The 19,965-nt window shown below is 40.7% G+C and overlaps 1 protein-coding gene across 3 annotated transcripts in view; it reads right to left on the bottom strand.

The window, feature by feature from the left end:
• Nucleotides 1-2,166: 2,166 nt before the first annotated feature.
• Nucleotides 2,167-19,965, bottom strand: part of IL22RA2 (interleukin 22 receptor, alpha 2) — a 30,586-nt gene continuing 12,787 nt past the window's right edge. Inside the window, exons 1-6 of one of the 3 annotated variants that reach the window (XM_011978422.1) lie at nt 19,174-19,234; nt 15,833-15,968; nt 14,246-14,341; nt 12,462-12,640; nt 5,032-5,201; nt 2,827-3,179 (exon numbers count right to left, since the gene is read on the bottom strand). In XM_011978422.1, the coding sequence (XP_011833812.1) occupies nt 3,030-3,179; nt 5,032-5,201; nt 12,462-12,640; nt 14,246-14,341; nt 15,833-15,968; nt 19,174-19,234 (792 nt within the window). In that variant the 3' untranslated portion in view covers nt 2,827-3,029. Of the gene's footprint in view, nt 3,180-5,031; nt 5,202-12,461; nt 12,641-14,245; nt 14,342-15,832; nt 15,969-19,173; nt 19,298-19,965 lie in introns of those variants that run through there. The other 2 variants (XM_011978423.1, XM_011978424.1) reach the window with 2 other exon arrangements.

Below are 19,965 nucleotides of genomic sequence, written 5' to 3'. Positions count from 1 at the left end.
AGGGAGAAGAAACAATACCTAGGAAGTGACACTCAGTTGGAGGAAGAACGATTATTCTAGAATTGTTCTCTGCTGTGGCACCAGAACTGCAGGACATCTGGTCTCTCCACATGTTGATGTCTGCATCCCGGTAAAAAATGGCTCACTTTCCCACCCTTACCCATGAAGGAAGATGAGGCAGCCAGTTCTAAGAAATTACAAGAAAAGCCTCCCTCCTGACTCCTGACCCACCCCTCTCATGCTCTCAGTGCTTCTACTCTTGCTTCATTAATTTATCCAGCAAATACTAATTGTCCACTAGGTACCAAGTTCTGTTATAGATAATGAAGATATGGCTGTGGAAAAAGAACTGGAAACCTGCCTTTCCATTCTAGTGGAAGAGTAGGAAGATAAACAATAAACAAAGTCAACAAGCAAACTATAGCATGTCAGGTGATTTAAGTGCCAGGAAGGAAACTGAGTGGTACAGATCATTGCAGAGGGTAGGTTGCAATTTTAAATTGAACAGTGAAGTTAGCCTCACTGATAAGGCAGTCTTCCAGCAAAGATCTGACAGAGGTGAGGAAGTGAATCTATGGAAACCTGGGGATACAGCCTTCCAGCAAATAGCAGGTGCAAAAACCCAGAAGCCTAGGGCATTGGTATTTGAGGGAAAACAAGAGGTCTGTGTGCTGGAGCAGAGTGAGCAAGGTGAGAATTAGAGAGTGAGGACGGGGAGATTATGAGGAAAGGAAACAGGTCATACAGTGCCTTGGAGGCCATTATGAAGACTTTGGTTTTTACCCTTATGAGATGGGAAGCCATTGGCGGTTTTAGAGCAGGAAAGTGACATGATCTGATTTATGTTCCAAGGCTCATGCCGGCTGCCCTGTTAAGACAAAACTGGAGGGAGACAAGCAAAGTGGGGACACCAGTGAGGTAGCCATAGTGACCATCCAGAGATTTCTGGATGGTGGCCTGGAATAGGTAGTTCTGAGAAGTGTTGTATTTTGGAGGTAGATCAATAGAATTTATTGGTGCATTGAATATATATGATGTGAAAAAAAGCGGGGAGACAAAGATAACCTCAACGCTTTTGGCCTGAGCAGCTGTAATTTGTGATTGCATTTGATCACATGGCAAGCTCAGTCGGGCTCAACACTGTTTGCTCCTTCCTAGTTGGAACTTCGTGTGGGCCTAAGATGTTTAACTAGAATTTCATCTGGCAGACGTAAACATTGTATTCTTCTTTTAAAAGCTCAAATAACAAATATTCTAAAATGCAAAGCAAAAAATTAAAGGATTTATTGAAATCGTGTGACAATATATCCCTAACACAATGAAGAAGATGACAATTATGATTTTCACAGAGTATTTTGCACTTGCCTAAGCACAAAAGCAAAACCAGAGCAAGGCAAACAACATACAAACAAAATTTGATGCTATCTAATAACTTTCATGAAACAACCATAAATGAATTTTGTTTTATTAAATCAGGCTTCAGGACTACTGAATTGCATTCACTAAAATGCTGTTTGAAATGTTACTTACTCCCCACCCACCCCACTACTCTTAATTCATCGCCCTCCCCACAAGAGGACAAAATGCAAAAAAGTTAGTAAGCAAGATATAAATAATAATTCAAAAACAGAGATCAAAGTAAATTTTTTTTTCAGTCTCTGCATCTATGCTCAAATCAATGTTTTCTGAGCATACAGGGAAGCAAGGAAACCAATTCTCTAGCTCTCGCTCTGCCTCTTATTCTCCTCCAGCCCCCAATACATTTCTGAATATTTTTAAATCCATTTATCACTGAGTACTTGTATATAACCAGAAGCACTGACTATATTGTTAATCATACTTTGGAGCAATTTTCATGGGGAATTGTACAAATGTTCTTTGATACGTATCTCCTCACTAGAAAGACAATCTTAAACATAATAAAGACTTAGCCTGAAGTGAAGAAGGCAACTTTCTGTTGACCACACTGAGCCTTAGGTCACCAGATTTCTACTCAGGAGAGGCAGTGGGCAGGAGGGGCCAGTTTGGAGGGCACCCACCAACACCGGTCCTTCTCCTACTACCCACTGTGTGCTTCCAGCTTCAAGCTGAGTTCTCTGCATGGACTCCAGCAGTTCCCAATAAACCATCATTCATGGGATCCTCCTGTATAGAGATGAGGAAGGTGCCACAAGCAAGACATACTTGGCCAGAAGGGTTGAGTAATGAGGTCTCTTTTCTTCTTTGTCACTAAAAAATTACATTTAATTTTGAGGATAAAGATAAATTATTCTAAGACAGGATTAAAAACTAAACAAAACAAAACAAACATAGAAAAGAAAACCTTAATACATCTTTTAAATGAGGGACAGTTGTATAGAGTAGACTTCCTTGTTGTTGATAGTTTTAATTCAGATATCAATCTAGAAATCATAAGTTTTTTCCTCCAACACCTGTTCTTATTTACATAAAGTAGAATTTAAAACAAAATTTCGATTCATTAAGTAGAAATATTTAATAATAATAAATACATAAAAATATATTCATATAAAATAGAAATGCATGAAAAATATTCATCCATATAGAAATTTTAAATTGTCATAGCAATGTCAATTTAATTGGCTCAATGAGAGAGTGAAAACCTATTGCTTCAGGACTGCTTCAGTCTGTAACGCTATTTTAAAAAACTTATTTCAACATTTTCTTAAATACTATTCATTGGTTGTTAAATTTTTATTTTGCTGTCTTAGAATGAAGGTTGTTATTAGGGATGTTACATTCAGAGATAAAGTTCCAAATTTCATAGAACCCTTTCTTCTCTGCCTCGTCTTTACATTTCAATTTTTTGGGGGAATGTCGTTCAAATCTAGTTTACAAATGAAATATAAAGGATGAAAGAATGGGTAAACAAAGAAGTCCCCAAGGTGTAACAGTGAATATTGCTTTAAGAAAATACAAAAACAACTTTAAATAAGATCCTTCAAACACGAGTCATCCCATTCTCAGGGAGCTTCAGAATTTCCACATGGCTGAGTGCCAAATTCCACAAGTCATGGAATTTCCACACATCTCTCTTCACTTCTCTGACTTCTTCTGTCTAACATGGGCTGATATATTTCAGCCACTACACAGTAGCTGGAATGTGGTGGTAGAGCTTCAATTTCAACAACTCTGTGAGCCCCTTCATAAACCTTTTGCTCCTACACACAAGAGAGAAAATAATCAGTTGGTAAATGGCTGTCATTAAGTCACAGCTGTATTTTTGTTTAAATTAACAAGTTGTACATGGTCACAGTGGTAGATGGGTTGTGGGGTTTCTTCCCAGACACATCCTTCTTTCCTAGAGTCCTAGGCCATAGCCTAGGTAAAGGTAAAGGGACAAGACAAGTAGCTGTGTAGGTGCAACTTGACTTCTCCTTGAGGGCTGCTGGCTGGTTGACCCTGTGGTCAGAGTCTTCTTTTTAAGAATTTTGTTTGTTGTATGAGACACAGTTTTACTCCATTGCCTAGCCTGGAGTGCAGTGGCACTATCTCGGCTCACAGCAACCTCTGCCTCTCAGGTTCAAGGGATTCCCGTGCCTCAGCCTACCAAGTAGGTGGGATTGCAGACGCACACCACCACACCAGGCTAATTTTTGTACTTTCAGTAGAGACGGAGTTTTACCATGTTGGCCAGGCAGGTCTTGAACTCCTGACCTCGAATGATCTGCCTGCCTCAGCCTCCCAAAGTGCTGGGATTACAGGCATGAGCCACCCGACTTGGCTTTCTTTTTAAGAATTTAAAGTGTGCAGCGAGAATGGTGTGCAGCGAGATGAGCAGAGATAACTACAGGTATGCAACTGTGGCCACAGAGAGACAGAAAGTCCAAGAGACAGAGCAGGATCCCTTAGAACTCACTTCTGTTTCCCTTCCCAGTCACCACTAAGCCTGCCGGCACTCCAGGTCCTGCCTCTGTCCCTGAGATTGCTTGCCTATCTCCTAATAATCCCTCCCTCCTTTGTTTCTAAACAAGTTGGACTGTGGTTTCTGCTCCTTACAACAAAAACCCCTAATCTTAGATGACACCAAAAAAGAAACAAATTCAATTATCCACCAAGTCCAGACAGAAGCACCGATGGTAGATTAGAATACCACAGCAAGGCCGGGCATGGTGGCTCATGTTTGTAATGCCAGCAGTTTGAGAGGCCAAGGCAGGCGGATCAGTTGAGCCCAGTAATTTAAGACCAGCCCAGGCAACATGGCTAGAGCCTGTCCCTACTAAAAGTACAAAAAACAATAGCTGGGTATGGTGGCATGTACCTGTAGTCCCAGCTACTTGGGAGGCTGAGGTGGGGGGATCATTTGAGCCCAGGATGTTGAGGCTGCTGTGAGCTGTGATTGCATTGCTACACTCCAGCCTGGATGACAGAGTCAGACAGACCCTGTGTAAAAAAAAAAAAAAAAAAAAACTGGCACAAAAATAATCATGTGATTCAAAAGCTATTTTAAAATAAGATGTGAGGCTGGGCATAGTGGCTCATGCTAGCCTGGGCAACGTAGTGAGATCTCGCCTCTACAAGAAAAAAAAAAAAAAGCTGGATGTGATGGTGCATGCTTGTAGTCCCAGCTCCTCAGGAGGCTGAAGCAGGAGGATCACTTAAGCCTATACGTTAGAGGCTACAGTGAGCTATGATCACCACTGTATTCCAGCATGGGTGACAGAGTGAGACCTGGTCTAAAAATAAATAAAATAAATAAATAAATAAAGTATGCGAAGCCCATAAAAATGATTATTTGTGGCAGTCACATGGAATTAAATACTGTTAATACCAATCTTTAGATATGCAGGGAAAACCGTGGAGACAAACCGAAGGATGGAAAGGGCACACACACATTCTGATGGTGATGCCAGCACCAACGGTGGATCAATACTGGTTGAGAGTAAGAAGGAATTAAAGATAAGGAAAAATAAAAGGAGGCAGAGTAGCAGAAGAGGACATCTCATATGACCAAAATACTGGTTAAATAAATAAAAGAGAAAACACTAAATATATCTATTCATCTGAACTTACCTTTTCTAGTGAATTGTTAATTATAAAAACTCGGTATACTAGTTCATAGTAATCTTCTATAGATATATTTTTTTCCTTTTGGTATCTATGTGGTAAATTTGGAGCATGGAGAATTACCAACAAAGATCCATTGACTTGGGTTATGTTCATGACTGGAGGATCTATTTTTGCTGGAGAAAAAAACGTAAAACTTTGAGAAATCATCAAATGAATGTATTATATACAGATACATTATGTATAATGACAAATCAGCTTGGTGGGAGGATCACCTGAGCCCAGGGAGGCTGAGGTTGCAGTGAACTATGGTCATGCCACTGCACTACAGCTTGTGCGGCATAGTGAGACCCATGTCAAAAAACAAAAACAAAAAGAAAAAAGAAAATTGCACGTGTATTTGAATCTCAAACCTTTATAAATTTAGGGGGTGTTAGATTCTTAGCAGAGTAAAGACGGAAACATACAAATTACTTTCCTCTGTTTATTGGAAGGGTTTTCTTAGTCCGCCTTTTGTTTGTTTGTTTGGTTGGTTGCTTTTGGGTTTTTCTTGAGACAGGATCTCATTATGTTGCCCAGGCTGGTCTCTAACTCCTGTACTCAAGTGATTCTCCTTCAGCTTCCTGAGTAGCTGAGATTACAGGTGTACGCCACCACACCTAGGCTAGTCTGATTTTTTATTGACAGTGTAGCCCTTGGAGGTTCTAAGATTTTTGTGGGGGTATTAGTTATAACTCCCTGCCTTGTGCTGGCCTAAAACCTTGTCTTTTGTCCTGGGAGTGGCTGTTACCACTCAGGGTCTAGTTACCACATCCAGCAAACGCCCTCAGGGCAGCTGGGTCACTATGTTGATCCTCTGGTTCCCCTTTGATTTCCATGTACTTTGTTTTGGCCCCCTGAGGATTCCCTTTATTTTCATTATTGCCGCTCTGTGGAGTTTGGAGAATGTGTTTTATTTTATCCAGAATTTCTAAGTGTTTTAGAAGAAGAGAGTTTCCTACTCCCAGGCTATTTAATTTGGAACCATAAATTTTTAAATCACTTTCCAACTATATTGGAATAATGTGATAGTTAACTTTAAATACACATGTCCCTTTTGTAGTCAGGCACATATTTCAGGCATTGGCCTATCAGTGAGTCAGCTGCGGACATCTCAGGGCTCCTGGCTTATGATCTGTGATGCTAGATTTCTTGACCCATTCACTGGATTGTGATTGTGTTACAAGACCAAGTCAAGATTATTTGACCTCATAGCACTTTACTCGTTAACAGCTCTCTCCTTGAAATATTACCTTCCCACACTATTCATGAATGTATCAGCCCACAGATTTCCTCCTACCTCTTTGGCTATTGCTTCTTAGTCTCCTTTTAAGATTTTTCTTACTCAGGCATCTTTGGGTGAGAATCCCTCAATATCTGGTCTTACTCAGAACTGCCTCTCACTACTCTCTCCCTAGGCAATCCTATCAATGCCCACTGTACTGTATGCATGAAATGACTCACAGATTTTTGTCTCTAATAGACTTTACCTTTGAGTCTTGGATCTGAAGAGATTGTCCCTTGGATCTCTCAAAAGCATCTTAAACTTAACGTATTCAAAACCAAACTTATAATCTCTATTGCCTTGCATCCCACCAAACTGGTCTTTTTCATCAAACCCCATCAAAAACATCTCAGCCATTCAGCTAATTATGCTTGCAAGAAAATTAGAAGTAGTCTTTGACGTGTTCTCTTCACCATTATATTCAATCTATCACCTGGTCCTGCCAATTTTTCTTACTAAATGTCCCTCCAGGAATAAATTTTCTCTAGTCCTTTTCATCAGCCAAATTCTGTCTCCTGTAGACTATTATTAGTAACCTACTACTTCACTTATCCGCATCCAACCTGTTCCCCCAAATATAGTCAAAATGACCTTTCCTATACACAAGTCTGATCATATGGCTCCCGAGTAAAATTACTTTTTTCTGGAGGAAGTCACAACTCTTTAAAAAATTATTGTACATGCCCTACCTTTCCAGTCCCACCTCATTATGGACCCCTTCCTGCATGCTCTTCTTCAATATACTGCTTGTCTTTCAGTCCCTTGCATTTGCTATGTCAGAGAGCCTTTGCAAACGCTGTTCCCTTGCTTGGAATGCTCTGTTCTTTGCCTCAAGTGATCCTCCCACCTCGGCCTCCCAAAGCACTGGGATTACAGGCATGGAGCCAATGCACCTGGCTTTCACATCTATTTTTAATCCAAGCAATTCAAGGGTCAAATAATACTGAAATCTAAGTATTAAATGCTGCTTTTAACTGAAGAAAGTTTATTTTATTTTATTTTTAATATTTTTAAAATATTGCTTTGTCTCTAGATAGAAACCATAAATCATAACTTCTTAATCTAAGATAATATTCTGCTGCTCAAAAACAGGTGTCAGAGGAGCCAATGCATGCAGCTGGCTCATTAGTCTATATTCACAGATGCCAGGAACATGCTGTCCTGAGGACCTAGAAACATGTTTTTTGAAATATGTCCTTCAGAAGTTCTTAGGAGCTGTGGTAAGAGAGTGCAAAGCTGGGGGTGAGGAAGCAGCTGAGTGGGTGATTCTCTCACTATTGCATCAACAAGAGTAGTAGCTATAGACTGGGTTTCTTACTCTTCTACTAAGAGGCCTGAAATCAAATGACTTTTTAAAGGACCCAGTCTAAAGCTTTTTTCTTTTCTTTTCTGATTTTTTTTAGGGAGAATGGTTATACAGAAAACACACAAATCCTTCTTAACTCAATACTATCCCAATTTAAATAGAGTTGAGCTAAAGCTGTGTCAGTCAGTGTCTTTGGTTATTCTTACCTGACTGGCCTAATGGCTTAGACTGAAGGAAGTTTTGTTTGATAAGTTAATTTGAATGTGACCCTATTTCTAGGCTTGAATATAATAATCAAACTGATCTGTGAATTCCCTTCACTGCTGTTCATCAGTTTAGTCATGAAATCTCCTTTTCCTCAACTAGACAATTGCTGGTTGAGTGTATTGGCCTTGAATTTCAATGTATCCAAGAAACAACGTGAGAGTTACCATGAATTAGTTTGCTCAACTCTATTCCACCTTCTTGCTAATTAGAGAGTTGGGGGGAAATGCATCTAGCATTTTGGACATGATCCAATTAATTTGGTTCTAATTGGACCTTGCACCAGTTAGAAGAGGTGTATGGATGGATCCCTAAGTACTAGGGTACAGAATGTGAATATTTCTGTGGCCATATGAATGCAAGGCAAAAGGCTCATACTGAAAAGCAGTCTTAAGAAATCTAGGTGGTTAGAGAATTGTAAGGAACCCATAATAGTCAAAACAATCTTGAAAAAGACATACAAAGAGGAGGGCTCACCCTTCCCAATTTCAAAGCTTACTACAAAGCAACAATAATCAAAATAGTGTGGTATGGGCACAATGATAAATGTATAGATCAATAGAATAGAATTGAATGTCTGGAAATAAACCACGCTTCTATGGTCCATTGATTTTCAACAAGTGTGCCAAGAACACTCAATGGGGATAATTTTCAACAAAAGGTGCTGGGACAACTGGATAGTCATATGTCAAAAAATAATATTGGACCCTTACCTCACACCATATACAAAAATTAACTCAAAATGAATCAGACTTAAATGTAAGACATAAAACTATAAAACTCTTAGAAGAAAATATAGGGTAAATCTGCATGATTTTGGATTTGGCAAAGGATTCTTAGATATGACACCAAAAGCACAAGCAACAAAAGAAGAAATAGATAAATTGGATTTCTTCAAAGTTTAAAACTTGGTATCAAGTGATACCATCAAGAAAGTAAAAAAGACAACCCACAAAATGGGAGGAGCTAGCTGAGAATCATATATCTGATAAGACATTGGTATGCAGAATATATAAAGAACTCTTACAACTCAAAAATCAAAAGATACGATTAAATTTTTTAAATGGGCAAAGAATCTCAATGTACAATTCTCCAGAGAAGGTACAAAATAGCCAATACACATAAAAAAGAAGCTCAACATCATTAATTAGCAGGTAAATGCAAATAAAAACCACTTGAGATACCATTTTATATCCATTAGGATGGCTATAGTCAAAAAAGATTGGTAAAAATGTGAAAAAATCGGCCGGGCGTGGTGGCTCAAGCCTGTAATCCCAGCACTTTGGGAGGCCGAGACGGGCGGATCATGAGGTCAGGAGATCGAGACCATCCTGGCTAACACAGTGAAACCCCGTCTCTACTAAAAAATACAAAAAACTAGCTGGGTGAGGTGGCGGGTGCCTGTAGTCCCAGCTGCTTGGGAGGCTGAGGCAGGAGAATGGCATAAACCCGGCAGGCGGAGCTTGCAGTGAGCTGAGATCCGGCCACTGCACTCCAGCCTGGGCGACAGAGCGAGACTCCGTCTCAAAAAAAAAAAAGTGGAAAAATCAAAGCTCTCATATATTGCTGATGGGAATGTAAAATAGTGCAGATGCTTTGAAAACAGTCTGGCATTTTCTCAAATGATTAAACATAGAGTTACTTTGAGACCCAGCAATTCCACTCCTATGTATATATCGAAGAAAAATATGTATGCCCAGCTGTGCGTGGTGGCACATGCCTGATAGTCCTTGCTACTTGGGAGGCTGAGGTAGAAGGATTGCTGGAGTCCAGGGGTTCAAGACTAAAGTGAGCTATGATTGTGCCACTGCACTCCAGCCTAGGTGACAGAGTAGGATCCTGTCTCTCAAAAAAACAAACAAGAAAAAAACCAAAAAAACTCCCACACAAAAATTTTTACATGACTGTTTATAGCAACATTATTCATAATGGCCAAAAAGTAGAAACTACCCAAATGTCTATCAACTGAGGAACAGATAAATAATATGCGGTATATCCATATAATGTACTATTATTTGGCCACAAAAAGGAATGAAGTACTGATACATACTACAATCTGAATGAACTTTGAAAACATGTTAAGTGAAAGAAGCTGGTCAAAAAAAATCATGTATTTTATGAGTCTATCCAGAACAGGGAACTCTATACAGACAGAAAGATTAATAGTTGCCAGGGCTGCAGGCTAGGGGAATGGCAAGACTGGAAGGTGATAGCCAAAGGGTATGGAGTTGCTTTTTGAGGTGATAAAAATGTTCTAAAATTGACCATGAATGATAGTGGTACATATTTGTGAATATAGTAAAAACCATTAAACTGTATGCTATATGCTTAAAGTATAAGCTGTGTGAATTATACCTCAATAAGGCTGTTTTAAAAAATCTAAGTGGATGCAGTGACAATCTATTTCCCCAGTGTCCTATAGTTGCTCTATGGACTCTTGAACAAAATAGTTACATGATGGAGGATATATATAGACTTAACAATATGGATCTCCTCTTACCAAATTTGGTCTGACCTTCAGAGTGTCACTGCAGAGTGATCTTCCTTTCCAGGAAGGAAGATCAATGTTGAACCCCTAGTATAGTGCCGTATTCCAGGGGCTCTCATCTTCCATCTCGTTGCAGGTAGGTTTTTTTTGTTCCCTTCCAAAACGGAGGGGGCAAGAGACACTGGTTATAGTTTTTCTTTACTGCTGGGTATAGATTCTGGTTACAGATTCTGTTTATAGATTTTTATTTACTGCTTCAATGCTTTTATCAGCAGACCCCTCATCACTCCTGGGACCACACATACACCCATTGATGTAGTCAATGCCTTATTCATGAGCATAGTACTCCACAATATATTGCTTATGACAAAGAACTTAAGTTAATGTGAAAAGAGTGAAGTAAGGTCTCAAGACCCACAGAAATCCATGACTTTATAGGAAGGTGAAATGGATAATTGAAAACTCAGTTTGAGAGATGTCTTGTGAATTGGCATATGAATTGGTAAACGCTCCAATTGGTAAATGCTTCACTAAGCGTGGGGCCAATATATGGTGCTATTTCTTCCATAGACAGAATTCACTGGTCTAGGATACAAGAAGTGGAAGTGAGAGGGGCAACTCTGACTGTTATCCATAGAGAACAACTCATGACATGATGACACGTTTTTGTTTCCCATATGCTTGGCCTTGAATTCTTCTGGTTTATAACAAAAATGGTTTCCAAAAATTGGAAGTTGAGGCTCTCTCCTGACCATTTAGAGCTTCTTGTGCCATTTAGCTAACAAAAAGAAAATGAGGTTCTTATATTGTCTGGGGTGATTCATTCTGATTTTCAAGGCATAATACAGTAATAAATACATTGGGGTCAGGTGGAAGAATTCTTGGTAGCCTCAAGTGTGCCTCTTAGAGCTTCTCTATTCAGCAATAAAAAATAATGTAAGGTTAGGTCAAGCTGAGATAGGAAACACCAAAAGGACTGAAACTCCTTATGGATAAAAAGCTGAAGTGCTGGCTGAAAAGAAGATGAATGTTGAGTTTATAATGAGGGAAGAAGTCATAAATATTAACTACAACTTCATGATTAGTTGCAATTATGAGGACAGTGGTAAATATCTTTATTTTCTTTCTTGTTCCATTTATGCACATCTTTATATCTATACATTAAACCCCTTCTCTCTCTCTCTTTCTTTTCCCTACTATTTTAGCCAATGTCTGTTGGTAATGGTTCATTTTATCACCTATATCTTAGATTATATTATTCTATGATTGTGACTAAACTAAAAGAGGAATAAATATCATTCAGGATGGATACTGAGAAAGCACTTTTGGTCTGCCTTTTTCGGGAGGTGAGACTAAAAGTCTAATTTCCTTAACAGAAAATTCTTCTATGAGTATTTTCATGAACTTAACCCTCATGTTTGGGGAAGGACTAGGGCACTATGACAAATTCTGCTGTCTAAAAATACTTTTTGGGGGGCTGGGCATGGTGACTCACACCCATAATCCCAGCACTTTGGGAGGCCAAGGGGGGGCGGATCACCTGAGGTCAGGAGTTTGAGACCAGCCTGGCCAACATGGTGAAACCTCATCTCTACTAAAAATACAAAAATTAGCCAGGGATAGTGGCACATGCTTGTAATCCTAGCTACTTGGGAAACTGAGGTCGGAGAATCGCTTGAACCCGGGAGGCAGAGGTTGCAGTGAGCCAAGATCGTGCCACTGTACTCCAGTCTGGGTGACAAAGCAAGACCCTGTCTCTCTCTCACACACACACACACACACAGGCTCTGCAGTCAGATGCAGTAAATGTGAACCCTGACTTGTATAATACAGGTCATGAGACTGGACCAATGACTAAAGCCTCTACATCTTGATGTTCTGGGCTAGAAAATTAGGATAATAAAAGCTATCTCCTAGAGTTGTTCTGAGAATTAGACCAAACGAGATAACTATGTAGAGCCCTCAGCAAAGCACAGGCCTGGTCACTAGCCGTGCTCTAGGAGGGCTGTCCAAAAGCAGGAAGAACAAGGGCAAAGAAACTCCATGGAACTCACTTTCCCACCAGGGAGTGAACCGCGGCGTCATGCTCCAGTCTGAGTAGCTCCCAGCCGAGGCCGCCCTCACCCTCCCGTAATAAGGTTCCTGTATGTCTGAGGTTTCACTGGTAAGGTCACAAAAGAGTTCTTGAGTACCCCAACAGTCTTCTTTATTTTTCCATTGTCTCTGTCCATATCTGTAGCGGGGAAAAGGCAAAGATCTGAGTTTCTTTTCTCCACTCAAGGAGTCTTCAATATTTTCAGACTGATAATTCTTTATACCTGATTCTAGTATCAATATCACCATGATAGCTTATGGCTACTTTTCAGAAGCTTTAAAAAAATTCCTTCTTATTAACTGTCTAAGTCCATTTTCTGTTGTTGTAACTGAATACCCGAGACTGGGTAATTTATAAAGAAAAGGAATTTACTTTTACAGTTTTGGAGGCTAGGAAGTCTAATGTCTAAGAGCCACATCTGGTGAGGGCCTTCTTGCTGGTGGGGACTCTCTGCAGAGATTTAAGGTGGCAGAGGATATCATAGGCATTCAAGAGAGATGGCTTTTACATATATATATATAAAACAGACCAACTTTTCTTATAACTAGCCCACTTCCTCAATAACACTTTAATTCGTTAATCCATCAATGGATGAATCCATTCATGGGGGCAGAATCCTCATGACCCAATCATCTCCCCAAAGTCCCACCTCTCAACATTGCTGCATTAGGATCAAGTTTCCAACACATGAGCTTTTGGGGGACACATAGAAGCCACAGCATTACCTGAAGTGCTGTCTTGCTGGAAGATAAACATCCCTGACACTTTCCGTATCACTAACATAAAGGTTTTAACTTATTTTTTAATAGTTGGCATAATGTTCTTTCAGGTGTGAGGACTGACTTCCATTTTTGAATACTCACTCTCCACATCCTTAATGCTCTGTGGTTTTGAGTGTTTGTGGTTTTTCATCACTTCTCATCAGCTCGCTATTGAGTAATGTGGCTGCTTCTGAGAAGTTGCTACCACTTTTCATCTCAGGTGCTGCTTACCCAACATACATGATTAATCTCTTTATTGAAAATTGACGGGAAGTTTTAGTGAGGACTATATATGGAGCCCTGTAATTAGGGGTTGGGAGAGGGGGAGTGAAACCCATGAAAAAAGGTAGTGAGGCAAGAGGCAGAGAGGTTGACTCAGCCTGAGGCCACAGGATGGTGTAATAGTCAAAGGGAAGATTCACGCTTTGTTTCCTTACCTGCCATAAATCAGACCAATGCAACAAAGTGATGGTGGGGAACAGAGAAGGAATTGGAGTCTGAGGAGAAAGGTTTCCCAAATTATTTATTGAAAGACTTGAAATCTAACTTTCTAGACACATAATAAGGAAGATTGACAGTATCTGTACTCAGTAATCTACATGGTGATAGCAATTTCATTCTATCACAATTAAAGCAGTACCACAACATGTATTGAGTATACTCTGATGTTTTAAAATTATTATTTATTTATAATAAGTCTTTAACTTAGCTGTAATGACTGACTTCTCTTTTAACATAATATCTCATTGTTTATCCCATTCTAAATGTGAGGGATATAACAGTACTATAGTCCATGAACTGGATACACCAAAATGAAAGTTTTCAAAATTATAAATTTGTCCTGTGCTGTTGAAAATCCCTTAGAGACAGAAATGGATTCAGGTATTCTGGGGTCTGAAATTTATATACTCTTTTTAATCCATTTAGTGTTTCTATAACAGAACACGTGAGGCTAGGTAATTGATAAGGAAAAGAGGTTTATTTAGCCCATGTTCTGCAGCCTGGGAAGTTACAAGAAGTGTGCTGCCAGCATCCACTTGGCTTCTGGTGAGAGCTTTTCATGTTGCATAAGAACATGCTGGAGAAGGTCCATGGGGAAAACAGATCGCGTGAAGAGGCCAAACTCAAGGGGCATCCTGGCTTTACAACAACCACTCTGATAGAAACATTTCCATGACAAATTCAGTCTTGCAAGAGTGAGAACTCACTCAACTGCAGCAATGATGGTACCAAGCCATTCATGAGCACTCCATCCCCATGATCCAAACACCTCCTACGAGGCCCCACTTCCAACATCACCACACTAGGGATCAAATTTCAACATGAATTTTGGTGGAGACAAACTCAAACTATAGCAGCTTGGGAGCCCTCTTTAAGAAAAGATTTATAAATATAAAATCCTTGCATGAGGTCCTGAAGTTTAATCTTCATTAGATTCATGGTAAAACAGTTTCTAATCTTCTTAGTACTTTGGTCCACAAATAGGTTCACTTTTGACCTATTTATACTGCTCAAGGAGAAGTATAAAAAAAGTACCAATCTTTACTTCCTACACGCTGAAAGTATCTCCAGCTATGCACAAATCTACTTTTGTAATGAAGAAACGATCATTGTAAAGATTTGCAAATTTTACAATCGTTACATAAGATATGTACAGAGAAGTAGCAGTGGTTAAAGATGGAGATGCTTCTGGGGATATCCATTCTGAAATTAATTAGAGGGAAAATCTGATCTAGGACCTACCCCATGCTGGAGAGACATGGATGAATTTATGGGATAAAAATTGCTATTTTGGCCATAGCTGCATTTGATTTTCTGAATTTCTAGTGAAAAACCATGAAAGTTAAACTGTAATATCTCCTGTCTCACTGTCAGGAGACAGGATTGAGCCTCAACTCCTCTTGCCCCCAAAAAATATATGAGTGGAAAAACGTGACATTTTCAAATCAGGAGTGTTTGTTTCCAAGCCTTGAGCCAGGAAAGGAGTAGATTATACTTGAGTTTTGGCAATGATCCAGTAGGAGTAGCCTGAGGATCACACGAGAGGAACATGCAGCAGCGTGTTCCAGTTTGTGTTCATGCTTACGAGACTCATTAGTTTTTGAAAAGAATTTTCTAAATAGTAAATCCACTCTGAAAGTGACTTTTAAATTAAAAACTTATTTTACACACTCACCTCCATGTTTGCCACAACTTCTTTTTCAACTATCAATAGTTTCATTCACTGAGTATTTGTTATGTGCTAAATAAGTTGCTTCCAACATTCACTTGACAAACCTGTATTGAGAATCCACCATGTGCCAGGCTCCACTATGGAGGTGAAGGCTGAGCCTGTGAGGTCTTGGTGCAGGTCTAGGGCTGAAGTATCTGCCCAATGCACTGCATACCGTCATGCATTTTGAGTCCCCAGGCAGCCTTCAGGGGAGACAAGTCACTGCTATCCTGACCTTGGCTTCTTCTCAACCCCTCTGAAATGGAGAAAAAGCTCGGATCCTAACACTCCATTGCATTCTAGAACATGTTATCCCAGTGCCATCTCTGTCAGCTGAAGGAGGCTCAATTTACTTACATTTTGTACTGCACAAAATAGACACTGCTGTTGCCAGTAAGTGCCCTCCCAGGCTGCCATTGCAAAATGTTGTGAAAATTTCGGGACTGAAATTGTACCCTCTGAGGCTTCAGAGACTCATGTGCTGGCTGAGTTCCTAAGATAATAAGAGAAGGAAGAACATTGAACGTTGCTAGGAGCACTGTTGTTCCCAGCAGTAGTTTTCAATGGAATACTTGCATCAGGATTCCCTAAAGTAGTTGCTCTATGTGCAGATAGTAGAGGTGGAGCCCAGAAATCAACATTTTGACTCTTCAATGCAATGATTTTGATACACGCTAAAGTCTCAGAATGATGAGATCCAGATCATAAACATGTACATGCTATCTTCCCACCCTATTTCCCAGGCTGTAGGGGAAGTAAATTGCAGTAAAAAAAAAAAAAATTGCTATTATTTTATCCCCAAATAGTGATGGAATATAATGACTGAGATGAAGGACCCACACTGAGACCAACAACCATCTTCTTAGGAACCACTATATTGGTACTACTCAAGCAAAATTTGCTAGGGACCAATTCTGGCTCCAGGATCTCAGCCCAGCACTCAGTCCCTCCTTTCACAGGTTCTTGCTCAATCTCTGGGTCCTGCTTCCAAGTAGGTCTGCCTTTGCTGTCCCACTCCTGAATGGCTGCATTTACCTGCCTACATCCTGGCTCCAAGTATCCAAGCATAATCCCTCAGATGAAATGGCCATGCTAATGAGGAAAACAGACCAAGACCCTGCTGGGGGGCTAGTGTTTCTGAGACTAATCATGGCAGGGGATGGGATAATTTTGCACTGGCATGACTTGTGCTTTCTTCCTCGAATCATGCAACATAGGTGCTACAACCTCACTTGCCTTTAGTCACATGGAGGCAAGAGAACTTTGGCAAAATTTTGTTTAGGGTTCAAGGTTTCTTATAAGGGATAAGAAGTTGGGCAGAAGGAGGAGGAGTCAGGAAGCATATCTTTTTTTTTCTTTTAGACAGAGTTTCACTCGTCGCCCTGGCTGGAGTGCAGTGGTGCGATCTCAGCTCACTGCAACCTCTGCCCCCCAGATTCAAGTGATTCTCCTGCCTCAGCCTCCCGAGTAGCTGGGATTACAGGTGCCCACTACCACGCCCGGCTAATTTTTTTTGTATTTTTAGTAGAGACGGGGTTTCGCCATGATGGGCAGGCTGGTCTTGAACTGCTGACCTCAAGTGATCCGCCCGCCTCGGCCTGCCAAAGTGCTGGGATTACAGGTGTCTGCACCCGGCCAGGGAGCATATCTTCTGTTTTCTCCCTGACCTCATCTTCTGTCACCCCGACCCCTGTGTTTGCAGCGTTGACTCCTTCACTTGCTCCACCATGACCCTGATGACTCTGCCTTAGGGCCTCTGCACTGGCCCTTCCCTTTTCCTGGTCTACCTTCCCCTGGATTTCACATGGTTCATTTCTCCACCTCCTTCAAGTCTTTGCTCATTTGTATCACATTATTGAGATGGTTAAAAAAATACTCCCAAGCCCATGGTCTCAGCTCTGAACTTTCAAGATTTGTTATTTTCAAATGAACAAGACTGTTTCCTCAGGCCTTTCTTCTTACCAACCAAATAGTGTGAATACTGTTATTTGCTTTTTAATTTGTTTTCACTTTTATTGTTTGGACCACCGTCAGTGCATCAAATGGTGTTGTGTTCTTGGAAAGAGTCTACAGCCACAATTGATTTTGCTCACAAAAATCACTGCCTGATCAATCATCTTTAGAACATAAAAATTCCAGGAGTTTTCAGGAGATGATAGGCACAATTTCCTGAAGGCCTGCCTAGAATTGATTTGCTAACATGAAGATAGATGGCTTAATGCCCTTTATCTCTCTGTCTATGGATTTCTTCGCTCATTTTTGTAACATCAGTGCTACCACCACCAACAGTAATAACACTGGCCTAGGCACTGAAGGACTTTTATCTGCATTCACTCATTTAATTTACCCAGCTCTTCTGTGAGGAAAGTACTGTGCATTATGGTCTTCTTCTTACAGACTGAAAAAACGAAGCCTTGGAGACCCGAAGGAGCTTGCCAGGCAGCAAATGGTGAAGCTGATTTTGTATCCAGACAGTCTGACTGTAGAGCCTGCCTTTTCCCTCCAACAGAAAGCCAAGAGCAAAGCCATGGGAGAGAGGAGCTAATGACAGAGACAGACCAATTAGAAGCTGAGGGTATACTTTATCTTTTTCCTTCTTCTCTCCTCCTCCTCCTTCTGGCTGGCATTCATCAAACATTGAACATAAATGAACATTAACTTATATTAGGCACTATGTTCAAAGCTTTACAACTTACTTAATTCCCACAGTCACCAAGTAAGGTAAATATTTTTATTATCTCATTCTACAGATGAGGAAGCTGAGGCTTTAAAAAGTTGCATCTCATACTCAAGGTTACAGGCTTGGTGAGATGCAGAGCCAGGAACATTTTGGTAGCATTTGAATTCCTGCCATATTTTGCTAAATGTGCCCTTGCTGTTACCAAGGACCAGAGTCTTCTCAAATCCAAACATTTCTGCAAGATTAAGGCTTGAATTGCTTTTATGTATAAGTCACTAGACAACTGGCAAGTTACTTGAATCACTTACACTGAGAGGTACCCATCTGTAAACTTGGATTCTTACAGGCTTGCTCAGAAGTATGCAGTGGTGATAAGATGCTCTACACTCCTGCAGTGTCTTCCACGAATACCAGAAACAAATTCTCACCTGCTGTTTGTGGTCCCTATCCTGTGCCAGGCACTTCTCTAAGCATTTGGCATATATTAACCTATTTAATCTTCACAGTGACCTAGAATCCCCATTCAACTAATGAGGAAATTGAGGCAGTTAAGTAAAGTCCCCAAGTTTTCCTACATGGTAAATGGCAGATCTGAAATCCAGACTATGACAGTTTGGCTTAGGAGCCTGTGCTGGTAACCACCAGGATATGGTGTTCCTTCAAGGTAAAAGACATTCTAAGGTGAATAAGAGCCAGAGAGAAAGAGAGGGAGAGAGAGAGGAAGGGAGGGAGGGAGGGAGGGAGGGGGAGAGAGAGAGAGAGATGGATGTGCATTTGTTCTGTATGAAGTCTCTGCACCCTCTAGAGAGCCTTTTCTTTAGTGGGTACTCATTAAGTGTATGTGGGGTTGTTCAAGTTGCAGATAGACACTAACCCCATGCCTGCTCTGGTCATTTAGTGACATCAAAAGCTGCAGTCTTTATAAAGTCCAAAAAAGCACCAGTGCTATTTCTAACAGATCCTTGATTGGACTCAGATGACAAAGCTATGAGCAATTAAAAAGAAACAAAACACTTACCTGCTACACCAGTAAGGAAGAAACTGATGAGGAAGCCTAGAAAGCAATGTTTAGGCATCATGGTTGCAAGTGTGACTGTTCAGGCAACCAGTGTTCCCTTTAACCAGCTCAGGACCAAAGAGGAAACTAAAATCCACAGACAGACTATCACTCCTGGGTTTAAGGCAGATGGTTCCTTGAAGCAACTACAGTTTTATTTCGATACGACATTATATTATTTTATTTTAGGCAAATTATGAAAGTATAAAAATCACTTCAAAAAGCATTTGCTGCCACTTTTATGTGGAAGCTTGTTTTTATTGGGAAGCTCGTTTTTTGTTGGGGCTTCGTTAGCTGTGGAAAGGCAAAACACTGAGGATGGGCAGACCCAAAGGGCAGGGCAGTGCAGGGATTGTGCAAGTGGCAAGCAGGTGAGTGAATGAAACGACTTGTGGGGCCTTAAGGGAATCTGGCCCCAGGAGGCGGAGAGGCTGCCAAAGACTAGGACTTGGCAGCCAGGGTGATTTTGAGTAATATGCTTGGCAGTTGCAGCTATCGGGCCCACTGGTAGTGGTTCAAAGCAAGAGGTGTCTCTCGTTGATTCACTCTTTTCCTTCCGTTTTGGTAGCTCCCCAATTAATCTCCCTGCTATGCCCCATACCCTCCCGCTGCCTCTAGCTCTCCACAGGGCTCCCTGCCATACTCCTCAGCCTCCTCCACTCCATAGTGGTCCTGGGCTCCGTTTAGCTAATGCCTATTCCTCTTCCATTTTCACATGCAGTCTCCAGTGAGCTGGAAAAAGATTTTGAGCCC

Source organism: Mandrillus leucophaeus, unplaced genomic scaffold (assembly GCF_000951045.1).
Source record: "Mandrillus leucophaeus isolate KB7577 unplaced genomic scaffold, Mleu.le_1.0 Scaffold194, whole genome shotgun sequence".
Classification (NCBI taxonomy): domain Eukaryota; kingdom Metazoa; phylum Chordata; class Mammalia; order Primates; family Cercopithecidae; genus Mandrillus; species Mandrillus leucophaeus.
The sequence above is the reverse complement of the archived record's forward strand: the minus strand, read 5'-3'. Positions and strand labels throughout refer to the sequence as shown.